This window comes from Bufo bufo, chromosome 1, assembly GCF_905171765.1.
Source record: "Bufo bufo chromosome 1, aBufBuf1.1, whole genome shotgun sequence".
Taxonomy (NCBI): domain Eukaryota; kingdom Metazoa; phylum Chordata; class Amphibia; order Anura; family Bufonidae; genus Bufo; species Bufo bufo.
Window position 1 is genome coordinate 160,290,515 of NC_053389.1, and position 27,654 is coordinate 160,318,168.

The 27,654-nt window shown below is 42.4% G+C and overlaps 1 protein-coding gene across 4 annotated transcripts in view; it reads right to left on the minus strand.

The window, feature by feature from the left end:
• Positions 1-27,654, minus strand: part of PKNOX2 (PBX/knotted 1 homeobox 2) — a 394,029-nt gene that overhangs the window by 72,572 nt on the left and 293,803 nt on the right. For 3 of the 4 annotated variants that reach the window (XM_040431111.1, XM_040431113.1, XM_040431112.1), the window contains 2 exons: positions 23,840-23,949; positions 7,923-8,059 (listed from right to left, as the gene is read on the minus strand). In XM_040431111.1, coding sequence (XP_040287045.1) covers positions 7,923-8,059; positions 23,840-23,926 — 224 coding nt within the window. In that variant the 5' untranslated portion in view covers positions 23,927-23,949. The remainder of the gene's footprint in view (positions 1-7,922; positions 8,060-23,839; positions 23,950-27,654) is intronic. The other variant, XM_040431114.1, reaches the window with a different exon arrangement.

Below are 27,654 nucleotides of genomic sequence, written 5' to 3' on the forward strand. Positions count from 1 at the left end.
TTATTTATGAAAAAATACCAAATTTACCAAAAATTGTGAAAAATTCCCAAATTTCAATTTCTCTACTTTTAGAATAGATGTGATACCTCATATACGGTAATAGTTATTACTTTACATTCCCCATATGTCTACTTCATGTTTGGATTATTTTTTAAATTACATTTTTTTTTTGGGGACGTTAGAAGGCTTAGAAGTTTGGAAGCAAATCTTGAAATTTTTCGAAAATTTCCAAAACCCACTTTTTAAGGACCAGTTCAGGTCTGAAGTCACTTTGTGAGGCTTACATAATAGAAACCAACCAAAAATTACCTCATTTTAGAAACTACAGCCCTCAAGGTATACAAAACTGATTTTACAAACTTTGTTAACCCTTTAGGTGTTCCACAAGAATTAATGGAAAATGTAGATGAAATTTCAGAATTTCACTTTTTTGGCAGATTTTACATTTGAATCCATTTTTTCCAGTAGCAAAGCAAGGGTTAACAGTCAAATAAAACTCAATATTTATTACCCTAATTCTGTGGTTTACAGAAACACCCCACATGTGATCGTAAACTGCTGTACGGGCACATGGCAGGGCGCAGAAGGAAAGGAACGCCATATAGTTTTTGGAAGGCAGATTTAGCTGAACTGGCTTTTAGATGCCATGTCCCATTTGAAGCCCCCCTGATGCACCCCTACAGTAGAAACTCAAAAAAAGTGACCACATTTTGGAAACTACGGGATAAGGAGCCAGTTTTATTGGTACTATTTTGGGGTACATATGATTTTTAATTGCTCTATATTAAGTTTTTTGTGAGGGAAGGTAATCAAACAATGGATGTTTTGGTACCATTTTTATTTTTTATTTTTACATTCATCTGACAGGTTAGATCACGCACTATTTTTATAGAGCAGGTTGTTTCGGACGCAATGATATCAAATATGTCTACTTTCTATGATGTTTGTTTCAGTTTTACATAATAAAGCATTTTTGAAAACAAAAATTTGGTTTTTGTATCTCCATTTTCTGTATGCCCCATTTTATTTTATCTTTCTGCCGATCGTCTTGTGCAGGGGTTCGGTTTTTTGCAGGAAGAGTTGACGTTTTTATTGGTACCATTTTTTAGGTTGTTTTGGCGCAGTTTTTATTTATTTATTTTTACAGCGTTTACCTGAGGAATAGGTCATGTGACTTTTTTATAGAGCAGATCGTTACGGACGTGGTAATACCTAATATGTCTACTTTTTCTTATTTAAGTTTTACACAATAATAGCATTTTTGAAACCTAAATAATGATATTTTAGTGTATCCATAGTCTGAGAGCCATAGCATTTATATTTTTTGACCGATTCTCTTAGGTAGGGTCTCATTTTTTGCGGCATGAGGTGACGGTCTGATTGGTACTATTTTGGGGGGCATACGCCTTTTTTATCACTTGCTGTTGCAATTTTTGTGATGTAATGTGACAAAATGGCTTTTTTTTTTACACCGTTTTTTTCCAGTTTTTTTTGTGGTTAGTTCATGTGATATTTTTTATAGAGCTGGTTTTTATGGATGTACACTTATTTTTATTAATTTCACTTTAGCACAATAATAGCAGTTTTGAAACAAAAAAAATTGATGTTTTAGTGTATCCATTTTCTGAGACCTATAGTTTTTTTTTTTTGGGCAATTGTCTTAGGTAGGGGATCATTTTTTGCGGGATAAAGTGACGGTTTAATTGATACCATTTTGTGGGACATACACTTTTTGTGATGTAAGGTGACAAAAATGGCTTTTTTACACCGTTTTTATTTTTATTTTTTTATGGTGTTTATCGGACAGGGTGGATCATGTGATATATTTATAGAGCCGTTCATTACGGACACGGCGATACCTAAAATGTGTGTGTGTTTGGGGGGGTTGTTTTTTATTATAAAATAAGGGTAAAGGGGCGTTTTTTTTTTCTTTCTTTTTTTTCTTTATTAATTTTATTACTTGATTAATTTTATTAAAAACACTTTTTTTTTTACTTTTGTTTCTTTACTTTATTTCTGATGTTCACTTTTGGGGGTCTGATCCCCTCTGCAATGCATTACAATACATCTGTATTGTATTGCATTGCCTGTTAGGGTATGACTAAGGCAGGTCCCGATGCCGTGCAAGGCATTGGGCAGCATCTGCATGGCATCGGGCTGCCTTGTCACGCATCGGGTCCCCGCCACAGCAGCACGGGGACTCAATGCGCTCACTCACCCGACACAAACCCCTTCTATGTAGCGGTCAGCGCGGACCGCGGCACAGAAGGGGTTAATCCGCCGTCATCGGCTTTTACAGCAATGCCGGCAGATACAGCAGGGGCCCGGCTACCAGGGACTGTGCCTGCGCGATCACCATGACGTACTATTACGTCAAATTGCGGGAACGCAGTGGTTCCCATGACGTAGTAGTACATCATGTGTTGGGAAGGGGTTAAAGGGGTTGTGCCACGAAAAATATTCTACATTTTTCAAACCAGTACCTAGATCTGAAATTGCATGTAATTAGAAATTTTGTATAGCCAGTAAGCTATTTAACAAAATGTATCTGTATAGCGCCACCTGCTGTTTGTTCTTTACCTTATTTCTACGTCCACATCACTGAGGTGGTCACATGCGCTCAGTTTTAATCTTCAACTATGACCAGCCATATCTTCTGTTAGAAGTTGTGGCAGTTACAGGGAAAGAGCTGCAGCAGAAAAGACAGGTCCTCTAAGCTACCATCCTGAAATAAATCTAGCACAACAGTTGCAGCAATGAATGGGGAGATCTATGGATTGATGTGAGGTACAGGGCTGGTTCTAGCTTTGTTAAAAAGAGATCATCTTGTTCTATATGTTTTCATTAATCATGGAATAACCCCTTTAAAGTCAGGTACACTTTCTAAGGAAATTTCTTTTTTATGATTGCATATTACTCAATTTTGGCTTAAAATAATTTTTTCAATTATTACAGATTTTCTGTCACAAAGGATCTACTGTTTTTCTAACTGTGTGACTGGTACTTTTGCTTTCACTTTGTGCCGGTCATCTAATAGTCCTTATCTCTAAACTACTGAGAGGACATAAACACTTATTTAAGCCAGATTCTTATCAGTAAGATAAGAACTTAGCTATAATGAATGTTTAGGAGGTCAGAGAGCAGGGATAAGGAGTCCATCAGCTCCTAGTCTGACGGAAAAGACAGAAAATCTAAAGGGTGCTTCTACAGAAACTCAGCTCTGTACAGAAAATAAGATGCCATATTTTTAATAAAGACCAATTAAAAAAAAAAAAATTCTCAAAATAAGTACAATGCAATAATAAAAAAAAATTGCCCCCAAAGGGCTGAGATTTTAAGGGGTCCCTAATGATATCACCATAGAAATCACGCTTGGTGTTTGGATTTTTTTCATCCCTAAATTCTGCAATTTAGGTAACCTTATAATAGTTTTGAACCTGTATAAAATTTCTCATCTGCTGGCACTGGTCATAATGGGCAATGTGTTGCAGCAATGAAATGAGTGGAGCACGTGGCAGCTGTGACATAATTATAGTGGCATTAATTAGGCTTTCTTATCTGAATCCCTGTAAAAGCTCACATTCCATTTTACAAGGCGATACATTATCACTACTCAATTTGTATTAATTTTATGTACGATAGTAGTAAAGGCTCGGATGACCTTGCAGTGTATTGTGTGCTTGGAATACTCTACAGGCTGGGGTCCAAATGACGACAGAGAAATGGACATATTTGCTCATTTCACACTGAAAAAGGCTGTGAATGGAGAACATCTCCATAGAGGACCTCAGCGGGTTCATCTCTCTGGCTCGAGAACAGTACATTGTTCGAGGAGATGATCTTATAACTCAGAAATGTTTCATATTTTCTGGCTTTTGCGCCTAGCAGTTCTGTCGGGACACAACGTCACCATTTTCTTCATCTACCCGAAGGTTGACTTGCTCTGCGCAGGTAACAGCCATGCAGACTCGCTGACAATCGGTTGCAGTTTTTCCAGCTGGATTTGTTCATAGCATTCATTTTTTGCCTCTTAGAGGATACAGCTGACCGCTGGGCTCCGCTGCAGTTTGAAGGTTCGCCCCTTGAGAGCAAATACATTTATTTTATTTACATTTATTTGTGGGGTTAAAAAAAAAAAAAGTCCAAATTAGGCCAAAAAATGATTTCCCTTTTATCTGTGCTGAAACTACGGAGCATGAAAGCCTCAGAGACCATGTGTTAATTTGAATTGAATGGGGCCTTGTTAAATTTATTGACATGAAATGAAAAATCCCCACTGTGGTTTTGAACTGTCATGCTACCCAGAGGCAAGAAATTTTAATTAAAAAAAAAAAGTCGGCGAAAAAAAAGAAAAGAATACAACAGAGCCATCCTCATCGTCTTTCTCTATCCTTCAGTAGCAGCAGGCAGTGTCGTGAGGAATGGGTTAATATTCAGTTCCGGATTAGACAATATCGGGACGACAACTTCATAAGGCAGGAAAAGCCCAAATTCTATAGACAGGACCTAATTGGTGGGGACATTTCATACCATCTGGTCACTAACTGAAAGGCAACCAATCAGATTCCAGCACTAGTTTTTCAGACTTTATTTTTATGAAAGAAGCAATGTGATTGGCTGTTAAGCTCCACTTCTCCACTGCATGAGTTTGGGAGTCTATCACCAGGAAATTCACCGATAAACGAGGCACAATGTGGGAGATTTATCAAACTGGTGTAAAGTAGAACAGGCTTAGTTGCCCATAGCAACCAATAAGTTTCCACTTTTCATTTTCCAAAGGAGCTGTGAGTAATGAGATGTGGAATCTGATTGGTTGCTATGGGCAACTGAGCCAGTTCTACTTTACACCAGTTTGATAAATCTCTCCCAATGCAATGATAGCTTTCACTTAGCGATCCATTGCTTCATTCTGGAGAAAACTACTTTTAATCCATATGCAAATGAGCAGTTAGGTGCCCTGAGGGCGGGTCCAAGCCACTCTGTGCACCCTTGCTTTTCGTGGTTCCTGCGCTAGTCCCTCCCTCTCCTTCTTGATAGATAAGGGCAGGTTCCTGTATGGTCATCTCACGTGCGCCTGTCAATCAGGGAAAAGCTTATTGAATGTATAGTAAAAAGTTCTACAACTTTCTAATTCCTACCAATTTTAAACTGTATGCTTGCTGTCAGTGAATGCAAACCTTGGTTACATTCTTCAGATGCTGTTGAAATACCCAAGGTGCATGACTGAATAAATGCTCTCACATAATAACGCAATCAGTGTGCCAAATGGACATGATCAGCTTCTGGATGTAAGAGTGCTTTCCATCACTGACAGCAAAAAGAAATTTGGAAAATGGTGCAATTTGGTACGTCTCATTTTAGACTTAATTATGAAGTAACCAAAAAAGTATAATCTACTGCACAGATCCAACCAATAGGTGGTATATGCAGCAAGCAGCCCACAGGGGGAAAGCTGTGAGTAAGATGGGAGTAGTAGTGGTTCACAGTGGCTGTCCTCACTCTGGCCCTCTCTAGGGCCGTGCAGCAGTGAATGGAGGGAGCACCCTTTCTTCCCTCTGGGCACTTCCTGAGTCCTGGGGCTCCTGCCCAGTGAGGTGCCCTTGATGTTGTCAGGTTTAGCCCCCTTTCACATGAGCGATACAGATTGTGTTCAGGAAAAAACTGATGGTTTTGCACACAAGTTCAATCAGTTTTTTCTGCGATTGTGTTCAGTTTGTGCAGTTTTTGCATCTGGATTGCATGCATTTTTTCACACGCGTAAAGAAAAACTGAAGAATAACAATCTACATCTCCAGCAACAATCAGTGGAAAACACATTGCATCCGGATGCCTTCTGTTTTCCACGCCAGTCCCATTCACTTCTATGGGGTCAGGGCTGCGTGAAAAACGCACAATATTGAACATTCTGTGATGATTTTTTTTTCCCCAAACGCAGAAATAATGAGTGATAAACGACGATCATGTGCACAGAGACATTGAAATGAATGGGTCAGGATTCAGTCCGGATGTTCACTACACGCATCACACCCGGACGGAAAACTTGCTCGAGTTGTCAGCTTCAGACTTCTTTCCAAGTCAACCAGAGGGATGCACATTCACAATATGTACTACAATTCCCACAGCAGGGTGTAGACTCTCCAGCGGGTAGCTAAACTGTGGTAAAAGCTTGGGGGGCACCTGAGGCGAAGTACACTCTTCACTACAAGTAAGGCCTGTTGCCACATAAGAGCTATTGCACCCTCACAGTCTATAAAGTCTGTACTTCTTTCTCTCTCAGAGGATGGCGGTAGCTGGTTGGCATGCGAGGATGAAGGTTCCTTACCGCAGGCCTCACTTCTGCTTGAACTAACAAGCTCGGGACCCAGAGAAGAAGGGCCGGCCTCGGCCCACTGAGCAGGGCAACATAACTAAATGGTGTTCCTATTACAGCTCTTGGATAACAAACATCAGATAGGAAAAGTGCATCAGAATTAGGCCTCTTTCACGCGACCGTGTGGGTTTTTCAGTGTTTTGTGGACTGTTTTTCACAGATCCGTTGTTCCGTTTGTTGTTTCCGTTGTGTTTCCGTTTCTGTTCCGTTTTTCCATATGGTATATACAGTATACAGTAATTACATAGAAAAAATTGGGCTGGGAATAACCTTTTCAATAGATGGTTCCGCAAGAACGGAACGGATACGGAAGACATACGGATGCATTTTTTGCGGACCCATTGACTTGAATGGAGCCACGGAACGTGATTTGCGGGCAATAATAGGACATGTTCTATCTTTCAATGGAACGGAAAAACGGAAATACGGAAACGGAATGCATACGGAGTACATTCAGTTTTTTTGCAGAACAATTGAAATGAATGGTTCCGTATACGGACCGTATACGGAATACAAAGAACTGTATACTGTAAACGGAAAAAAAAAAACGGTCGTGTGAAAGAGGCTTTAACAATGGACATTAACCCATTAGTAGCAAATTAACCATTTGCAGTAAAGCTGGGGTACTGCATATAGGGTCAGAGAAAGGGGTCTATCTCTGCACCACATTGGACCTGTCACCTCTCCTGACATGTCTGTTATAGTATCTAGTTGCATCCCCCCTGTAATAACATTTCTGGAGCATCTTTTCTTATGACTCTATGTTGTACCGTTCCTTTATTCTTCTAGCTAGAAGTTATTAATACTAGAATTAGCAATGAAGGTCCAGATGGATAATACCGATTCAGCAGGCGTCTCTGCACAGTCTGACGCTGTCCAATCAGATTTACCAGTGTCAGACTGTGTCGGGACACCCCCCACCTGATAAGACACAGCTGGACCTTCACTGCAGACGGTTAGCAATTTATTCATGACTTCTGGCAGGAATAACAGAGGAATGGCACAACATAGAGTCATGAGAACAGATGCTCCAGAAATGTTATTACACAGGGAATGCAAGTAGATACTATAACAGACATGTCAGGAGAGGTGACAGGTCCTCTTTTAATAGACACAAAGTGTGACCTCTAGCTCAGTGTCACTAAATCCTGAACATGAGGCCCTTACAGTACGTAATGGTCCGCCCCAGTGACTGGATAAAGCAGAGCTGGGTCCATAATCATCAGAGATGGCTCTTGTAGAGATACAAAACCAGTGAAAATACACCAAGAACATGGGGAGAAGTCAGAGCCCAGAGGAACACGAGAGCCTCGTCAGGAGCTCTGCCATCCGCACCTACTGCAATCACAGATCTCAGCTTTGTCTTTAATCCCATTTTAAAGTCATGCTGTTGAAGAAATGAAAAGGGAGAGAGACGCAATGACAAGTTCTCCTAACACAAGAATCATGCTGACAAGTTCGCCCGAGGCTGAATTCACACTGTACCTTGGCACATCACTATGGAGCTGAGCATTAGCATTTTACAGAGTCTGCAAGAAGCTCTTTCAAGTACCTGTAGACAGCACGCTTGTCAGCTTCCAGCTGAGCCTGAGGGTCAATCGGTGCACCAGGGACAGGGTTTGTTGCCGCGGAGGATGCTGGGAGGTGGACTGGCTGGGCCTTGGCAGTCTGCTGAGCCGTGGCCGTCATCTGCTCAGACACAAGAGTACATAGGTGTTAGTAATGGGGGGCAGGCATGAGTTCTGAAGGTGAGGGCACAATTACACTATGTACATGGCACAGTAAACAATGCACAGGATTCCCAGAGAAAACAAAACTGTCTTAATACGCTTTGCATTTAAATTCCTCATCGTTTTCATGACCTCGGCTTTTTGTCAGCGAGTAGGAACATTTCTAGGAGTAGCAGGCTGAAAAGACATAAAGAACTAATAACCGTAGTGTAATAAAGTACCAATAAAGTGTATTAGATTACACAAATCTCCAATTTTTTGTGTTGATTTCACCCTTTGCAATGCAAAGGTGAGATCTGCAGCAAATACACAATATTTGGTGTGGAAATGCACAGAAATCTGTATATAATTTATGGGGCACATTTATTAAGACTGGCGTTTTAGATGCCGGTCTTAAAGAGTTTCTGTCACCAGATTTAACCCTATTAAGCTAGCTGACATTAGCGATGTGCTAATGTCAGCTGAACCTAACTAGCCTATTCCTATTTTTATCTATGCCCCCGTTACGCCAGAAATCTAACTTTTATAATATGCTTATTAGCCTCTAGGAGTGGGGGGGGGGCGTTGTTCCTGCTCCTAGAGGCTCCGTTCTCCCACCTTTGTCGCCTCCCTCCAAGTCCTGATTGACAGGACCAGGCAGCGCTCGCATCTGTCTGCCAGCCCTGTGGACTGGTGAAATCTCGCACCGTTCAGCATTCGGCACAGGCACGGTGAGGGAAAGACGCTCGCAGGCTGCCAGCTTCTTCACCACGCCTGCACCGAATACTGAACGGCGAAAGATGTCACCAGTCCACAGGGCTGGCAGACAGATGCGAGCGCTGCCTGGCCCTGTCAATCAGGACTTGGAGGGAGGCGACAAAGGTGGGAGAACGGAGCCTCTAGGAGCAGGAACAACGCCCCCCCCCCCCCCGCTCCTAGAGGCTAATTAGCATATTATAAAAGTTAGATTTCTGGTGTAACGGTGGCATAGATAAAAGTAGGAATAGGCTAGTTAGGTTTAGCTGACATTAGCACATCGCTAATGTCAGCTAGCTTAATAGGGTTAAATCTGGTGACAGAATCCCTTTAATAAAGCCCTGAGCTGGCGGTGGATCCGCTGAAGTTATAAAGAGGAGCAGGCCTCTCCATAATTTCGGCACATCCAGTGCCAGCTCTAAATGTAAGACAGCTTCCTTGCTGTCAGCTATTGGTAAATCCATCAGGCTGCTTAGGCCACACCTCCTCTCGCCCACATTTTAGAAAAGTGGTCACTGTAAAAGGGGAAAAAGTTGCAAATTTGCAACTTTTTGGCACCACTTTCCTGGCACAGGGGGCTTGAAAAATCCCATCAGATGTATGCAAAAGATACAGAATAGCAAAGAAACGCTCATTTGTAGCGTGCACAAGAGACAAGGTCACCGAGATAAGTCCTAAAACTCCCTTGAGATAAAGTAATTACGTCGGACCAGTAAACACGCCACCTGGCGTTTGCAGATTTGTTTCTAAGCTCGCTCTGTTCTATATTTTTGGCCATATGTGGGCGATTATTCCAATCTGAGCGCAATCTTCATAGTGTGATATGCAGCACACCTCAGACCTGCATAAAAGCCTTCCTTTCCTCGTTTATCGGAACTCTAATTGAAAAGGACAGAGGCAGCGGAGATAAAAGGAGCAGCGACCCAACGCAATGAAAATGTAAATCTGGAACCAGTCAGCTCCCAGCTTCAAAACAACCACCAGCTGAGACGTTGTTATTGCATCTTGCTCTGGGAAGGACGGTGATGCTTCAGATTTATAGAGCTGCTGGGGGCCAATTCAGCAAGCGCTTCGCTCCATTGTTACGGCTGCAAGCAAAACAGTTTATCTCTAAATAGATTTCTCCTTCCTGAAATAAATCTTTATTTCATATCAGCTGGATCAAAAATAAGGAAAGTGGAAGCTTTAAGAATGACCTCTTGTGTAATCCATCCAGCTGAGGAAAGTCAAACCATACAAATGGAATTAACTAGGTGATGTCCCATGCTTATTAATATGGAGGATGCATACATAGGGGGTCACATTACTAGAAAATATCCTAATTAAAATGTCACAAGAACTCAATACAATTGTATAACGGGTGAACTGGTATTAAAGCGAATGCACAATGCATGCGTGGTCCAGGACACCAAAGCCACCAAGTCCTTCATTTGAAGAGCTTTCTTTTGGTAACCTGGAACATAGACAATTGGTTGAGCGATGAGGGGTACCAAACACAGGGCAAACAGGGCATTTAGATAATTTTAGTGAATTTTAGACTAGTAGATTTCTTTGTAAAGAGAAGAAAGCTGAAATACCATCCTTATGTTATACTACATTTCTTTTAAACAGTCTTTTTTTTTCAATTTTTAGGACCAAAAAACACTTTGGCCAAATAATCACAAGAATGGGCCACATGTTCCACCATTTAAATAGAGAGGTGGTGTTTTTGAAGTGTTTTTGGGGTCAACATGCTCTGGGTATGACATGTTCTTCTCATGGACTTCTCTATAGGACACCAGAAAAAAAGCAGGTTCGTAATAAAAATTGTTACCCAAAACTGTTGTAAAAAGAAAGACAATGAAAAACACTTGAAATTTATGGTGATTTTACAAGTGTTTAAAAATGCAGAAAAAATTGGGTGTAATAGAGTCCTTAGGGAGTATTCAGATGGTGCAGTAGGTGCATCAGAAGAAAAAAATGTATGCAGTTTTTGCTAGGGTTTTCATTGAGGTCTCGGTTTTTACATGTGAAGCATATTTGATAAATGTGGTTTTGACCTGGTTTTAATTGCAGTCAGAAGCATGCTACTTACAGGATAGAATAAATCGCTACTGGATCATAAGACCATTTAAAAATACCGTTGTTTGAGGGGCATATTGAAAAAAAGAGATTTTGTCTGCAAAAAATGTGCACAAATAAAAAAATATATGGTCCATGGCCCTATGCAAGTTCTGCACAAGGGTTGTCTTATGCAATATACGACTGGTCTTGCCATGTCAGTATGACAGACATGTCTGTTTTCAGAACCATTGCAGTCTATGGGACCATTCATATGACAATTTTTTTTAATGGCCAGTGACTAACACACTTCCATGTACTATTTTTGGCCTTGATGGCCAGATGAATCCCACTGAAATCAATGGGTCTGTTTTGAATGGTCGTTTAGACAGAGGTGCAGCCTTCTATCGGCCATTCAATTTGGATACATATGTAAAAAACAAAACTCACCTAACCACAGGCACACACGGGAACACTTGCTTTTGATTTGCACTGGAGGCAGCAGGACCTGATGTAGCGTCACATGATCATGCTTGGAATGTCAGGTCCTGATGCCTCCAGTGTGGAGCAAGAACAGGTGTTCCCCTGCATGCCTGCAGTGAGGCGAGTAATTCTTTTTATTTGTTGGCCCTACAGGGGATGGGGGGAATTATATATACGGGGCACACTATGGTGGTCATTATATGTCCTGGGGGCACTACAGAGGGAAATTATTTATACTGAGGGCACTGTGGAGACCAAAATATATTCTGAAGGCACTGCAGGGGTTGGGGTTAAAATAAAAGCCAATGAAATTCATCCGTTTTTAGCGACCATTAAAAACGGATGAAAACTGATTGAAAAATTGATGGAAACAGGTTCACCCAAGGATGCAAAATAGCCATAAAGCTGTCTGCAATTATTTTTTAAAACTGTACCCCAATGTTATAAACATATCTAGTAAGTACCAAGTAGAGAATTCCATCTAATATAATATCTGTGGTAATCTGCTGTTGTAAGCGTCATTTCGTATGGTTATTTACCTGTACGACCACTTGACATTAAATACTATTACATTGGGCATCGGTTGCCTCGCTCGCAGAGCCCGGATACAGGATACAATTTGTTACAATGTGACCTTTACCCATAAAAATGCACAGAAACGTGTTTATGAATATTTATCACTAAAAACAGCAAGCGATGCTATGTAAATGGGCCATGCAAATGAGAGCGAGAGGCTTAATAATGAGAAAATCAGTGTTAATTTGCAACAGCTCAGAAATATCAGGAAATGGTACAAATTCTGATGAGGAAGACACTTGATACCTTCATTTTGATGTTTAATGCTAGGTAAGACCTGTTTCACACGTCAGTGATTCGCGAATGTGTGCTGTCAGTGGTCTCCATGGACCTCTCAGGTATTACACACCAGTGGTTTTCCACGGACCGTGGGTCCAGGTGACACCACGGAAGCACGCCCTATTTTGTCCATAAGTACAGATCCCTCATGCACATTAAAGTCTATAGGTCTGTGGAAACTACGGACACAACACAGATGCCATCCTTGGTTGGTCTGTGGTTTTCATGGACCATTGGTAGGAGATGTTCTGGAAAGTAATTTTCAGCCTAGTAGTGTCTGTGGAATACGGATGACACACACAGAGGGGATAATCAGACACACGGACCAAACACAGATTCCTCACAAACATTCTCACGGATGAACCACTGACCATCTTGTCGCCATGGACGTGTGAATGAGGTCTAAGGTTGGAATCAGCCAGGTCATTTCAAACCAAACAAATCATTTAGCGCAATTAAATTTTACCCTCTTTCCCCTCAAAGACACACACAACCTGTTTTTGTGGATATTCCACATTTTCCATATTGCAAGTATCACACCAGAAATAAAGGAAGGGTTGGATAAGATGACTGTAGCAATAGCCATATGTCATCTAAAGGTGGCACAACCCTAGAGATCTCTCTGTGACAACTGTACATCACACAGGATAAGGCCTCATGCACACGACAGTATTTTTTTGCAGTCTGCAAAAAGCTGTTCCGTTGTTCCGTGATCCGTTTCCGTGTGTCTTCCTTGATTTTTGGAGGATCACCAGACATGAAAAGTGAAAAAAAAAATCTAAGTCAAGTTTGCCTTGCAAATGATAGAAAAAAAACGGACACAATCTTGTGTGCCTCCGTGTTTTTTCACGGACCCATTGACTTCAATGGGTCCGCGAACTGTTGTCCGTGAAAAAAATAGGACAGGTCATATTTTTTTGACGGACTGGAAACACGGATCACGGACGCGGATGACAAACGGTGCATTATCCAAGTTTTCAACGGACCCATTGAAAGTCAATGGGTCCGCAGAAAATCACGGAAAACAGAACAACGGACACGGAACACAACAACGGTCGTGTGCATGAGGCCTTATGGAGATCTGTTGTCACCCACTGCGTGTATATGGAACAACACAGGCAGGTTCTGGCAGATCTTTTATTCTACAGTTTACTTCCTGCTTTAGGCAAATATAATTTATTATTTGGGCATCAAAATAAAATCGGTCTAATTATAATAATGTGACTGCATCTAGACCCTGTCATATGTGTACTACAAATTGGCGCAATTTGGCATATCTAATTTTAGAAAAATCCATTGCACCTAGCTTGCCAAGAGGACATGTCTGACTGAAAAAAGGGTAGGCTTAGGGGGGAAATCGGTGTGGCCTAAAATACAGTTGCCACCAAAATTTGGTCACAATTCTAGTGTAAAATTCTTTCTCAGAGCAAGTCAAAGCTTAAAAGTAGGGAAGTTACCAGAAAGCCAAAGCTGGGTGGTAACATTATGGGCCACAAATAAGGAAATAAGTATGGCGGAACTGTATTTGTCTGTGGATGGTTCTGCCATCTTTTTTAGATGCATCCCCTAAGAAACATAATCTGGGATCAAGTGAGATCTTTGTATGAAAAATATATGTTATGTCCTCCTAGAATTTCATCAGCTTTGGGTAAATTCTTACCACTAATTGGCTTCCGGCATCAGCATTATGGACAATTATTTGTCTTATAATACTAGAAAAGAAATCTAGCTAGATTGTAGAGTCTGTGTACAAACATGAGTTGAGTGATCCTGTGATTATAATCTGCAGAAACCTTAGGGTTACTGTGACCCAAGAATTGAAAATAAATCCAGCAGTGTTGGTGTTTTGTGATTCTGGGGTCATTTCTACAGCATCTCCACCATGCAGCCCCAGCCTTAGAGATACTGTCCCAGTGGGTGCTTGGTATTTCACCAAAGTTCTTGTTTCATTTATTTGAGATTTTAAATATACTAGGCACAAATTATGGTTTAGAACAGGGATCAGCAACTTTCGGCACTTCAGCTGTTGTGAAACTACAATTCCCAACGTGCACGCTCACTCAGCTGTTGTCTAAAACTCCCATAGATGTGAATGGAGCATGCTGGGAATTGTAGTTTAACAACAGCTGTAATGCCGGAGGTTCCTGATCCCTGGTCTAGAAGGATCTTAAAAAAGCCAGACATAGGTTTTTGCTTTTTCAAAGAATGTCATGGAATATATTACCCTGTTGGGTGCAGCCGTCTGGTTACTTTTTTCACTAGTTGAATTGTTTCTCTGATTTTATCATTAGAGATCCATTGGTCCTTCTATAGCAGTGATGGCGAATCTTTTAGAGACCGAGTGCCCAAACTGCAAACCAAAACCCACTTATTTATCACAAAGTGCCAACACGGCAATTTAACCTGAATACTACAGTGCAATATAGTATATCTTCCATGTACTTTATCATTTAACTGTAATCGCCTGCCTACATTCCCTGCGCTGATGAATGCCAGGAAAAGTCTAAGGCGTATTGGTACACCATAGATTTTTTCCAGGGTGCGGGTGCAAGAGGCGGCACTCAGAGCTCTCGTGCCATAGGTTCCCCACCGATGTTCTATAGTCTACTTTCAGATGTCACACGTTGCTTACCGAGTACAGTATTTTTTATATATCCATATGAAATTAAGATTACAACAAGTACCCCAGTACCATATTGTGTTAAAACGCACTGTGGATTTGTAGTGAATATGGATGTTTAGCCAGTTCCAATTTCAACAGAGTTGGATGTTGGATACGTGCATTTAAAAATGGTGCAGGTGATGTCCACCAAGTATTGCTCAGTGCTTAATTTCATCCTCTGATAGATTTCAAAAAAAGTGCTTCACATGGGAAAAGTGGAGCCAAATTTATTATTGACTTGTGCTAATTTTTTCTACTACAGCCATGAGTTGGCCTATGTGTCTATAACGAAGTGCTGCTCATAGGACACTATTGATAAATGTATACCAATTGTTCGGACGGTTGTCTTGCAGCTCTGGGGTCCTGGGTTTAAGCCTGCCCTGGTGTTTTTTGTTTATTGTCGAAAGGGACTGATGGAAGTGGATACTCTGGTGTATGTAGTGCCCTGGAGCAAGGGTACTTTGGAGTATGGACATTTGCCCATAGCCATCAACTTTATTGCACCTTGAAGGGTTAACTTGGACTGGGATTTATGCCATTGTTTACACTCATACTGTTTTAGATTTTGAACTGCATTTTATATGTTTGTTGCAATATATCCTATTCATTTGCACTGTTATTGCAGTATATCTGCACAGCACTGTGGAAAAGGTTAAAGAGGTTGGCCACTCTCCATGTGTTTGCTACAACTGTGTGGGAGGCAGGGAAAAAGTTAATTTCCTAATATATGTCATTAAGCAGATCTGCCTATATTTTCTATTATCTGAAGCCATGCCCCCTGAGCCCGCTCTTCCCTGCAGCCGAATCCATCCATGGTTGCACGCAACATGGAGGAGCTTTAGAGAAAGCTCGTCCATGCCTGTAGTGTAACTGCGCATGCACTGCTTTTCTTCATCTGCCTAAGAGCAGCGCATGCCCAGTCTGCCCCTGCCACTGGCACGCTCCCTGCTCCGACTCTGCTTGTTCTGTCTGTACAGCTTATTCCTGTCAGAGTCCGGAGCGGGCAGCCTAGTAGGAGCGGATCCCCTGGCCATAATTTACAGAGCCCCTGTAAAGTAAATTTTAATAAATATATACATGTATATATGTGTTTCTTCATGTGCTTGTGCTGGCTGTCATGCAGATTGAAGAGGCAGTTGGCCCCCAGGATGGTACGGACTGATTCCGGCCAGTGCACGGACACCAGCTTGCGCTCCACCAGGAGGATCTGCCGCATGTTTTCAGCGCCCATGATGCGCACGGTCCGGGATCCAAACAGATGCGTCTTGTAGATGTGTCCGTACTTTCTGAGCTTCAGTTGCAGGAATTTACGTCTCTGTAGCACCATCTGCAAGGTTTCTCCAAAGAAAGGCAGCCCCATAGTGCCAGGGGGAAGCAGGTACTGGCCCACCTCCATATCATGGTGCTACAGAGACATAGACAGCCAGCACAAGCACATGAAGAAGGTCATCGTACAAGCCTTCTCCAGGGAAGCCCTGGAGAACTATGTACCCGTCATGGAGGAGGAGATGTATATATGTGTATGTATATATACATGTATATATGTTATATATATATATATATATATATATATATATATATATAGCAAGTATTCAGCAACTGTGAACAGCACAACACTAGTTTGTGATGACGGGTGCCAGCGGCTAATGAAGCAAGCCAGGCTTCAAAAACGAATAGTCCCAGGAAATCCACGGCACTTCCTTAAGTAAAAACGTAAGTGTTTATTCACCAGAAATACTCCAGTATTTTTGGTGAATAAACACTTACGTTTTTACTTAAGGAAGTGCCGTGGATTTCCTGGGACTATATATATATATATATATATATATATATATATATATATATATATAATATATATATATATAAGATAAAGGATTGGTTGGGGGGCACTCAGCTATCTGGCACTGTATGTATAATCAATAGTTGGCTGGTAAAGAAATATATACAGATTTATTATTAACATAAAGTGCACATACAAATATGTGGATGTGTGACTAATCTCCCTGAAACATTAGGGTTAATCCTATCAGACATCCACTATATATAGAGACAATATATCACATAAGCATTGTTTGCTGTAGTTGATCAACTTCAAAAATAGAATATAAAAATAAGGGTAAAAACTAAAAATAAGGATAAAAATAGAAACAGTAATTTTTTATTTTTTTAAGTGAAAAAGTCACTTATGTGGTTGCCAGTTTGGTAGTCCAGTATATAGGAGGAATATATCAGGATAATAATTCAGATGATATTGCTCCTGATATTCGTTTAGTGCCGATATATATTGGTAATGTATAAACCAGACTAATGTCCTTTTGACCATATCCTGGGCGTCAAAATCACTTCTCTATCTATAATGAAATGACACCTGAAGTGATGTTGTTACTATGGTATTACAGTTGGCAGGGATGTCATGTGACCACTCCTCTGAAGATGCTTGCTGTGATGCATGCTGGGATTTTTTTTTCGCTTTGAAGCTGCTCCACCCACAGAGCCTCTCATCTATGGGAGCATACTATGCTGAACACATTAGAAAAATTATACATACACAGTATATCTCTCATTATACTAATACCTCTTGGCTTAATGTCACGGATGTATTAGGGGAGAACACCAAAAGACAACAAGACGGAAGGGAAAAGACACTAGGCCTCACTGCTAGGGAAAGGCTCTCCACCTATAAAACCCTGCTCCTGGCCCTAACTCCTATCTGTATGGGCACCTCTCGATGGTAGAGATGACCATACACAGGAACCTAGAAAACCCTGGTGGCCCTCGGATGCCCTAGACTAAATGACAGGGCAGAGACAACCCGCTCCTTCCCTGGTGAAGGAACCAGTGTCTCACTGAGGCCTAGTAAACAACAGGGGGGGGGGGGGGGAGGAATACAAAACACAACAAGCGGAACACTTAACTTCTAAGGATGATGGATGATCAGGACTTCAACTAGAACCACACTCCAGCTCTTCCAACACCAAATGAAGCTATGCAGAGCAAGGAGTGATGGGTGAAGTCAAACTAAATAGGGAGAGGTAAAGGTCACATGATCCACACCTGAACAGGAGGTGTGGACATACAAGCAACACAGACAAAGTGAAACCAAAAGAGGCTGTCAGATCACTAATGAGCAGATAATCTTTCAGACCTTCTCAAACCTGTCACCGGTGTGAAAGTACCCCCCCTTTCTACGGGTGACCTCCGGGCACCTAGGACCGACCTTATCAGGATGAGCTCTGTGGAATGCTCTCACCAGACGACTAGCATTAACATCGGTCGCTGGAACCCACATCCTCTCCTCTGGTCCATACCCTCTCCAATGAACGAGATGCTGGAGGGATCTCCGGAGAACTCGGGAGTCCACAATCCTGCTGATCTGAAATTCCAAATTTCCGTCCACCATGACAGGAGCAGGAGGCAAGGAGGATGACTCAACAGGTTCAACACATTTCTTTAAGAACGATTTATGAAATACGTTATGGATTTTCAATGCCTGAGGAAGTTCAAGATGGAAGGCTACAGGGTTACAATGGCAGTGATCTTATATGGACCAATACATTTTGGTCCCAACTTCCAAGAAGGTACCTTAAGTTTAATGTTTCTCGTAGACAGCCACACAGAATCACCCACTCTCAGGTCTGGACCACTCAAACGTCTCCTGTCAGCCGCACGCTTATACCTGTTGCCCATCTTTTCCAGGTTATTTTGGATTTTCCGCCAAATAGAAGACAAAGAAGAGGAAAATCGTTCCTCCTCAGGAATGCCGGAATTATGAGCACCAGAAAATGTACCAAACTGTGGATGGAACTCATATGCCCCAAAAAACGGCGACTTATCAGTGGATTCCTGTCTACGGTTATTTATAGCAAACTCAGCTAACGACAAAAATGAAGACCACTATTCCTGATTCTCTGAAACAAAACATCTCAAGTAAGTCTCCAGATTCTGATTAGTGCGCTCCGTCTGTCCGTTCGAATGAGGATGAAAAGCCGAAGAGAAGGACAATTGTACACCCAGACGAGTACAGAACGCTCTCCAGAATTTGGAAACAAACTGAGTCCCTCTATCAGACACCACATCAGAGGGAATGCCATGTAGTTTCACGATGTTGTCGACAAACACCTGCGCAAGAGTTTTAGCATTGGGTAGACTAGGTAATGCAATAAAGTGTGCCATTTTACTAAAACGATCGACAACCACCAGAATCACGGTCTTTCCTGAAGAATTCGGTAAATCCGTGATAAAATCCATGGACAAATGGGTCCAAGGTCTGGACTGGATGGACAATGGAAGCAGAGATCCGGAAGGCCGAGTATGTGTCACCATAGCACGTGCACAGGTACCACAAGCTGACACATAGTCCTCAATACACTTAAGCAACCCCGGCCACCAGAATCTGCGAGAGATGAGATCGATAGTCGATCTGCTCCCAGGGTGCCCAGCAAGCATCGTACAGTTATGTTACTCGAACACCTTGTGACGTAATTCGGGGAAAACAAACAATTTCCCCTGAGGAGAAGAGTCCGGAGCATCCTCCTGTGCCTCCAACACCCTGGCCTCGAGATCAGGATAAAGAGCGGAAATAACTACTCCTTCAGATAAAATGGGACTAGGGACCCCCCCCCCCCCCCCCCCAGGAAAGCTACGTGACTAAGCCCAGGGCGGTAAGTGACGATGGAGTTAAATCTGGTGAAAAACAATGACCATCTGGCCTGCCTTGGGTTCAGTCGCTTAGCCGACTCCAAGTAGGCCAGATTCTTGTGATCCGTAATTACCGTAATAGGATGAATTGCTCCTTCCAACCAATGCCGCCATTCCTCGAACGCCAACTTAATGGCCATCAATTCCCTATTCCCCACATCATAATTCCTTTCAGCAGTCGAGAGAAAAATGCACATGCGTGCCATTTACTGGGTGAAGGACCCTGCGACAATATTGCTCCTACCCCAACCTCTGACGCGTCAACCTCAACAATAAATGGCTGAGACACGTCCGGTTGCACCAGAATAGGGGCCAAAGCAAAACATTCTTTCACAGCAGAAAAGGCCTGTAATGCCGCATCAGACCAGATAGAAATATCAGCACCCTTCCTAGTCATGTCTGTTAAAGGTTTAACCACCAATGAATAGTTCAAGATAAATTTACGGTAGTAGTTGGTAAACCCCAAAAACCAATGGAGCAGGCAGACCCTCCAACACATAACAGGAGATAGATTCCTGATGCAAATCACCCACTCACTGTCATTCACTACCTGCGACAGGCATTTTTGGGCGAGAGGTGCTGAGTCAATTGCAAAGACAGAAATACTATTCTCTAATGCATTAGTAGTCAACCCGTGAATGCGTACAAACTGTCCATCAATCAAGTTAACTCCTGCCCCACTGTCGATAAATGCTTTGATTTTCACAGTTTTGGACTCTAGCGCCACCTCGGCTTACAGGAGAAAACGGGTACTACCAGTAAAAGACAAAAGTAGGTTTTCTTGCTGCCCACCCACACTACCATTAGTAATTTGGGGATTAAACTTTTCTTTCCTTTTGTTTACACCTTGATGCTGCAAGTACGGACAAATATTCACAAAATGTCCCTTCTTGCCACAACAAAAGCAGACTCCTTTCACATGACCCAAGCTTTTGCCAGTAGTTCCAGGAGTAGCTCCTCCTAACTGCATAGGCTCATCACAAGGCAAAACCACCAGTGTCTCTCCACCATAAGTGTCAAAGGAAGCAGTACCCTTATTGGACAGTACGTTCTGAAGGTGAGGACCCCTAGATCTCTCCCTCAGGCGTCTATCAAGACATACAGCAAGGGACATAGCTGCTTCCAATGACTCAGGATTGTCATGAAAAGCCAATGCATCCTGCAGTCTCTCAGAGAGACCCTGGCAGAATTGGCTACGGAAAGCAGAATCGTTCCTCTCTGTATCCGTAGCCCATCTCCTAAATTCAGAGAAAAAGGTCTCCGCAGAACGTTCTCCCTGCCGCAAACCCCATAACTTGGTCTCGGCCTGAGAGATCCGATCCGGGTCATCAAAGATAAGACCCAAGGCTCTAAAGAATTCATCTACTGACCGGAGGGACGGTGATCCGGTCGGCAGAGAAAAAGCTTGGGCGTCCTCTTTAAGCAATGAAATAATCATACCCACACGTTGACACTCATCACCAGAAGAGTATGGACGAAGCCTAAAGTATAATTTACATGACTCCCTGAACCGGATGAAATTGTCACTACCCCCGGAAAACCTGTCCAGGAGAGCTACCTTTGGTTCAGGGCAGGTCTGGAACCCACCACCGGAACCAGCAGCCTGTGAGCTCTGAATCTGCAAAACCATCGCACGGAGGTCTGCTACCTCCAAAGTCAAATTCTGCAGCTGTTTGACCAGTGCAGTCATAGCATCCATAGCTGCACAGATCAGAACAAAAAATGGTGGTATTGGGCTCTGGATAATGTCACGGATGTAGTAGGGGAGAACACCAAAAGACAACAAGACGGAAGGGAAAAGACACTAGGCCTCACCGCTAGGGAAGGAAAAGGGTCACCACCTATAAAACCCTGCTCCTGGCCCTAACTCCTATCCGTATGGGCACCTCTCGATGGTAGAGATGCCCATACACAGGAACCTAGAAAACCCTGGTGGCCCTCGGATGCCCTAGACTAAATGACAGGGCAGAGACAACCCGCTCCTTCCCTGGTGAAGGAACCAGAGTCTCACTGAGGCTTAGTAAACAACAGAGGGGGGGGGGGGGGGGAGGAATACAAAACACAACAAGCGGAACACTTAACTTCTAAGGATGATGGATGATTGATGATCAGGACTTCAACTAGAACCACACTCCAGCTCTTCCAACACCAAATGAAGCTTTCCAGAGCAAGGAGTGATGGGTGAAGTCAAACTAAATAGGGGGAGGTAAAGGTCACATGATCCACACCTGAACAGGTGTGGACATACAAGCAACACAGACAAAGTGAAACCAAAAGAGGCTGTCAGATCACTAATGATCTTTCAGACCTTCTCAAACCTGTCACCGGTGTGACACTTTAGTTGTTATCTGGGGACAGTAATTTTATTTTTTTATGCGTATGGTGGCCAACCCCTTTAATGCACAGCCAGCTAATACTGAGAGACCTTGGGACTTTCTATCTGTGCACGGAGAAGTAAAAAATCTTCCACAGTTACTATAAGGGAATACAAAGTTTTGAAGGGGAAAAACAGATACACTGACCTTTTGACTGTCTGGTTTGATCTGTTTAAGTCTGAAGACTTGTTTATGACTGGAAGAACTGCTTAATTAGTCTAGTGTATACAAGTGTATGACAGACTGGAATTGCAACATTATTTCTGTTTAGGTTGTGCTTCTTCACTCCACCCCTCCCACTAGAAGGTTCTACTTCAGTTAGAAACTGGGTTGTAGGTTTTTCAAAGAAGAGGCAGCACTCCAAGATACGGTACGGTGAAAAAACGACCCTCTTTATTTCCCCTGTGCAACGTTTCAACTGCTCATTGCAGTCTTTCTCACTCCACCCCTCCCACTAGAAGGTTCTACTTCAGTTAGAAACTGTATACAAGAGAGCAGTTAGAGCCCATAGTTGTCTGCAGATAGGGTCCAGTGTTTAGTAGAAGAGACTCTGCCAGAATACGCAAGTGACTACAGATCCTGGGCCACTAGCCCTTGGGCCAGGGTACCAGCTATCTGAGGGAGAGGGACAGCTATCTCAGGCCTTTCCTTGGCACAAAACCTTCTTCTGCTAGCGAAGACACTGGAGAAGCCAGCTTAGTGCATTTCCAGCATTATTTTGCACTTAAGTTCCTCCAGTAAAGAAGCATATTAGTTTACTGCAAAACCTGATTCTCTTGTCTTACAATCCCCTTCAACGGGCAGCAACACATGGTGACACCTCAACAGTGTCCATGGGGGAACAGTGTAGCGTTGGGGGCACCCCAAACTCGGCCACTGCAGGTAGAATTACTAATACTGAAAACGTAAGCTAGACAGTCTAAGAGTATACCAGATTTATCACAGTGGATAATTTATCTTTATCTCTGTCTAGTCTCTATTTTTTACCACCTATTCGGTTGGTGAATTTGTGCCAGAATAGCACACCTGAATTTTGGGCTGTCTAAAGCCCAGCGTCTTCTCTTGTCTGTAACAATAAATGTGTGCACAGTCTCTGCAACACAATTCTGTACTGCACTTCAGAATATGCGGGAGCTACACAAATGACAGGAAAATTCTTCACCAGGGTGCTCTAGAATCAAACAGGAGGAAGAGAATGGGTTCAGAATCCCTGGGGAGGGCAGGGTCCATCGTTCAGCAGCTGTGATGAGTTTATTTGCAGTAAAATGTGAATTTAATTAGACTCTTCACACTTAACTAACTCTTCTATTTCTGCAGATCTGAGGTATTTGATTCTCTCAGCTAATCCTTTTAGCCCTAAACCTCTTCCAGCTGCTGATGAATCTGTGCAGAATGCAGCAACCTCAGCCTCTGCAGATGGTTAAGGTTGTTCTTGAGAGTCTAAAGTTCTTCCCGTTGGGTGCGCTCAGCACACACTACAGGGATGTAATTCAATCCAATGCCGCCCTGGACCATGTATTATCATGGCATGTCCAAAGAGCATCAACTTGGAAAATATTGAATACTGCAGCAGATCATCCAGCCAGGATTAAAACACAGAGTCAGTATAAAAAAAGAGGAGGTAGAATTACTTGAGAAATGTAGGTTTACTTCAGAATTCACTAAATGGACCTTGAAGCACCCCATTATATAGACAATTCACAATCCATCCAAAGGCCACGATCTCAGATCTCATTGCGATAGGCAGGATCTGACAAGCTTCTGTCTATGACAAGCTTTAGCATCAGTCCAATATTACATAGTGATGGATTGGGGTCAGACCTTGAGTAGGGTCCTTGACCAGTCATGGTGTAGCTTTTCTCATCAGCACACCATGTTTGTCTGCACTCACCTGTGGGCTCTCTTGGTAAGGGGGTGGCGGCACACTCTGGGTGGCCATCATTGACAGAGCTGGTGCTGGGGACACATGTTGCATCATGGGATTGATTCACATCTAGGGCCCTGTTAAAGGGGAGAAAGTTAATCTTCATTAAAAGATATAGCTTCTAGGTAAAAAAAAAAAGAAAAAAAGAAGAATATAAATATATGTATTTACTAGCCACAAATAAATAGAATGGACCAAGAACTTGTTAAATTGATTAGGAGATATTTTTTTGACAGCAGCTGTTTGGGAAGAGCCGTGATGATGCATCATGTGAACCCAGGGCCACAGATTGGGGAGTGACATAGATAAGTTACTAGGTAGGTAATGTGACATGTACCAGCCCCCCAGTCTTCAACCCTGCATTACTAACTGTACAACATATTCTAACAAAATTGAATTCATGGAAGAAAAAAGTGGATATTTAGATTTTGCATTTCACATTCATCACATATTCAGTTATTTTAGCACAGTGTCTTTGATGCAAAAAATAAAATAAAACTGGGCTTCAATCTCCAAAATCTGTGGTTTTTACAAAGATCTCCACATGTAAAAGGTAGAGTTGTAATAATGTAGTATGGATAAACTGGGCTGAAGGGGAATAACAGCACAACAACCATGAGTGAAAAATTGCAAAAGCCATGACATTTTTATTTAATTTTTTTCAAAAATGGTGTGCACCAAAGTTAGCACCTTTTCCCCTCCGAATTTAACCACTAATGATTTGTTTATTCATTATGTTTTTTTTGTGTTAACATCCTTTATTGTTGAGAACTGGTCATGTGTGTGGATTGAGTAGCATGGTGCTGCACTGGTTCTGTGCTAAGGTGCAGCCAAGATCCAGAGGTGATTCTCTGTAGAGGAGTTGACAGCATGTGACACTGAAAAGGTAGAGACCCTATGAACCCTGCTGAGATGTTGTGGATGGCTTCCAGCACCTTGATCCTGGACTGGACTGCTGTGTGAATCATGTCTGCCAGGGAGAGTTCTCCTTGACTGGAAGAAGCTGGAAGAGGCTCTGTGTCTCCTGCAATTGGTTTGGACCACTTCCAGCATGTTCCTGTACCATGGCCATTGGAAACCTTGGCCTGTACTTGAGCCAATCCTATCATGGTCCTCCATTAACTAAATACTGTTAGTTGCTCTGTGAGCTCAAATGAGACTGCAGCCAATAAACTGTGTGCCCCTAAGAGGCTATAACTATAAAGCTGTGAACCCATTAGAGACTATGAGGGTATGGCCACCTGCAGGATTTTTTTATGCAGGTTTTGAAACAAAAACAAGGAGTGGATTAAAAAAAAAAGAGATAAGTCGTATCTGTTCTTTATACTTTCTCTCCTTTTATGATCCACTCCAGCATTTTGCTTCAAAAACTGCATTTAAAAAAACTGAGTGTGTGCCACTCTGCACACAAAGTCTTGTAACCGCTAAGGTGTGTACCCATTTGGGACTGTAATCTCCAAACCAAGTGCCATTGTGAGTCACCATCACCCTTTGTGCACCAGCTGTGTCTGCCTCCATTACTGCATCCTTCTGGGGTACCAAGTAAGGATCGAGGGCTACATGCTAAAAACTGACCCACTTACAAACAGGTGTGAATACTCTGAATAATTTAGGCACTGTTCACCTTGGCATCAAGTACCAGTTTTACATGATCCATGAAGGATATGGTGGATCCATATAAACAACTCTAGAGGGAAACTGAATTTGCAAGTTCCCAAATAATACTCCCCACAATTGATAAATACCACACCGAATCACCTCCAAAAGATCGTGAAGATAGGGAGATAAAACTTAACTTTTACTAGTATCTAAGAAAAATATATGTCCAAATCAGTATGCCAATCAATTATCTCAAGCGGGGCACTTGTTCACATGACCAGAGAGGCGGGTTCGCTGGAGAAGCGTTCGCAGTGCAGACATTTAAATCGCCGCACTCGGCATCACACCTTGCTGATAGATGAACCCCCATATCAACGGGGAGTGCCAACATCTCGGCCCCAATGGCCGGGTTGTATTAAATGAGGGACTCATATATTGAGTTCAGGTCCACTGACCAGGGGCCCTCCCTGTTTTATACTTTTGTCCATAGTAACACTGAACGCATTTTGAAGACGGATCGGTCTTCAAATGCTTTAAGTTCACTTGCGTTTTTCCGGATCCCGCGTGTAATTCCGGCAAATGGAGTACACGCCGGATCCGGACAACGCAAGTGTGAAAGAGCCCTTAGTTAGTTTTCCTCGTTTTTGTTGCAACATGCTACACTGTTCTAGCTGTAATAAAAAACAAAACAAAAACTAAAGCCTGACGGAAAAGAGCTTAAAGGGAACCTGTCACCTCTCCTATGCTACCCTCACTGAGCGTTTCTAAATGTTCATTGTGTTACCCTAAACATATAAATTACACTTTTAATTTCATTTGCAGATGAATTCAATAAGTATTATGCATTTTTGTACTTCCCGCCTTTTATGCAAATTAACATAAAAGAGTCATCTCTTACTTGTGTGACCAGAGAAGAGTCATATTTTCAAGCTCTGACTCATCTCAGGGTAATTTGCATATGTATCAAATCGTTTTTTTTTACACAATAAAAGCACACAGAGCTATGGGGATTGGGGATTGGGTATTGCGGATGTGCTAGCGGCCATCTAGCAACCCATGTTTTCAGCTCTATACCCAAAATCCAGGTGACAGGTTCCCTTTAAGCTTTGGGGCTGAAGACTCCATTGCATATTCAGTAAAAAAAAAAAAAAAATAGTGCGGCACTCAGATCTATTTTGAATGAATAAATGGTGGCCACCATGACGGAAACCTGACGAACCCCATTATAGTACATTTTTCAAATAACGGATGTGAACCTGGTGTGAACCTGATGCAAGTATGACTAGATCAAATAAAACTATGCTACATATACAAAGGAAAAGTGCAAATAAATAGCACCTATGATGGAATAATGAGAGGAGGTATCAACTGGTATCCACAACATGGTCCAAGGTCCCCCATAGCACTCACTGCTGAAAGGCTTTTCTGTTACCAAGAAAATATTAATGCACAGTATGAAAGGCAACTGAAAAAATAATGAGCTCATTATATACTGGCTAATTGGAGTATGTTGACATTAAACCCATTAGACCAATTAAGTTTCTGTTACTGGTGCTAATGTTTACCAGGGCACCAACAGGTTAATGATGGCTAGTGATGAACAGGAGACGATGTAATGCAGAAGGTGACGTCCAGAGCTGTATACTAGGTGTAATTCAGAGGGTTCGGGGCCACAGTGAAAGACCAGAAAATAAGGTCTCCGAGGGGCCAAGGCGAACACACTGAGCACTGTTCGCAGAGCACAGAGCAGCCGTGTGCCTCTGCCTCCTCCGCTCTCACTTTGCAAAGAGTTAAGGAAATGGCAGATTTGGAAAATTACACATGGAGTAAACAAAACACAGCTGCTACAAAATAGTCTCCACAAACATCGGGCTGGGAAGGTCCCGTGTAACGGAAAAGGCTTAATCGCATGTAAAATAAATAAATGGCACTCCGCTAACCCATGGATCGGGTGCCTCATGTATACGTGTGGAGCACGCAGTATGCACATGTTCTTTACATGCACTGTTGGTATGTATTGCTGTTGGTTCATTTAAACATCCGACGGCTGTGAGCGCCAATTGTAGTCTTACCATAGAGTCAGGGGAGGACTGGGAACTTAAAGTGGCCCTGGAAAAAACTTGAAGTGGCCCCATTTTGTAGTAGGGTCCAAACTGACAGAAGGTAGGGTCAAAACAAGTAGT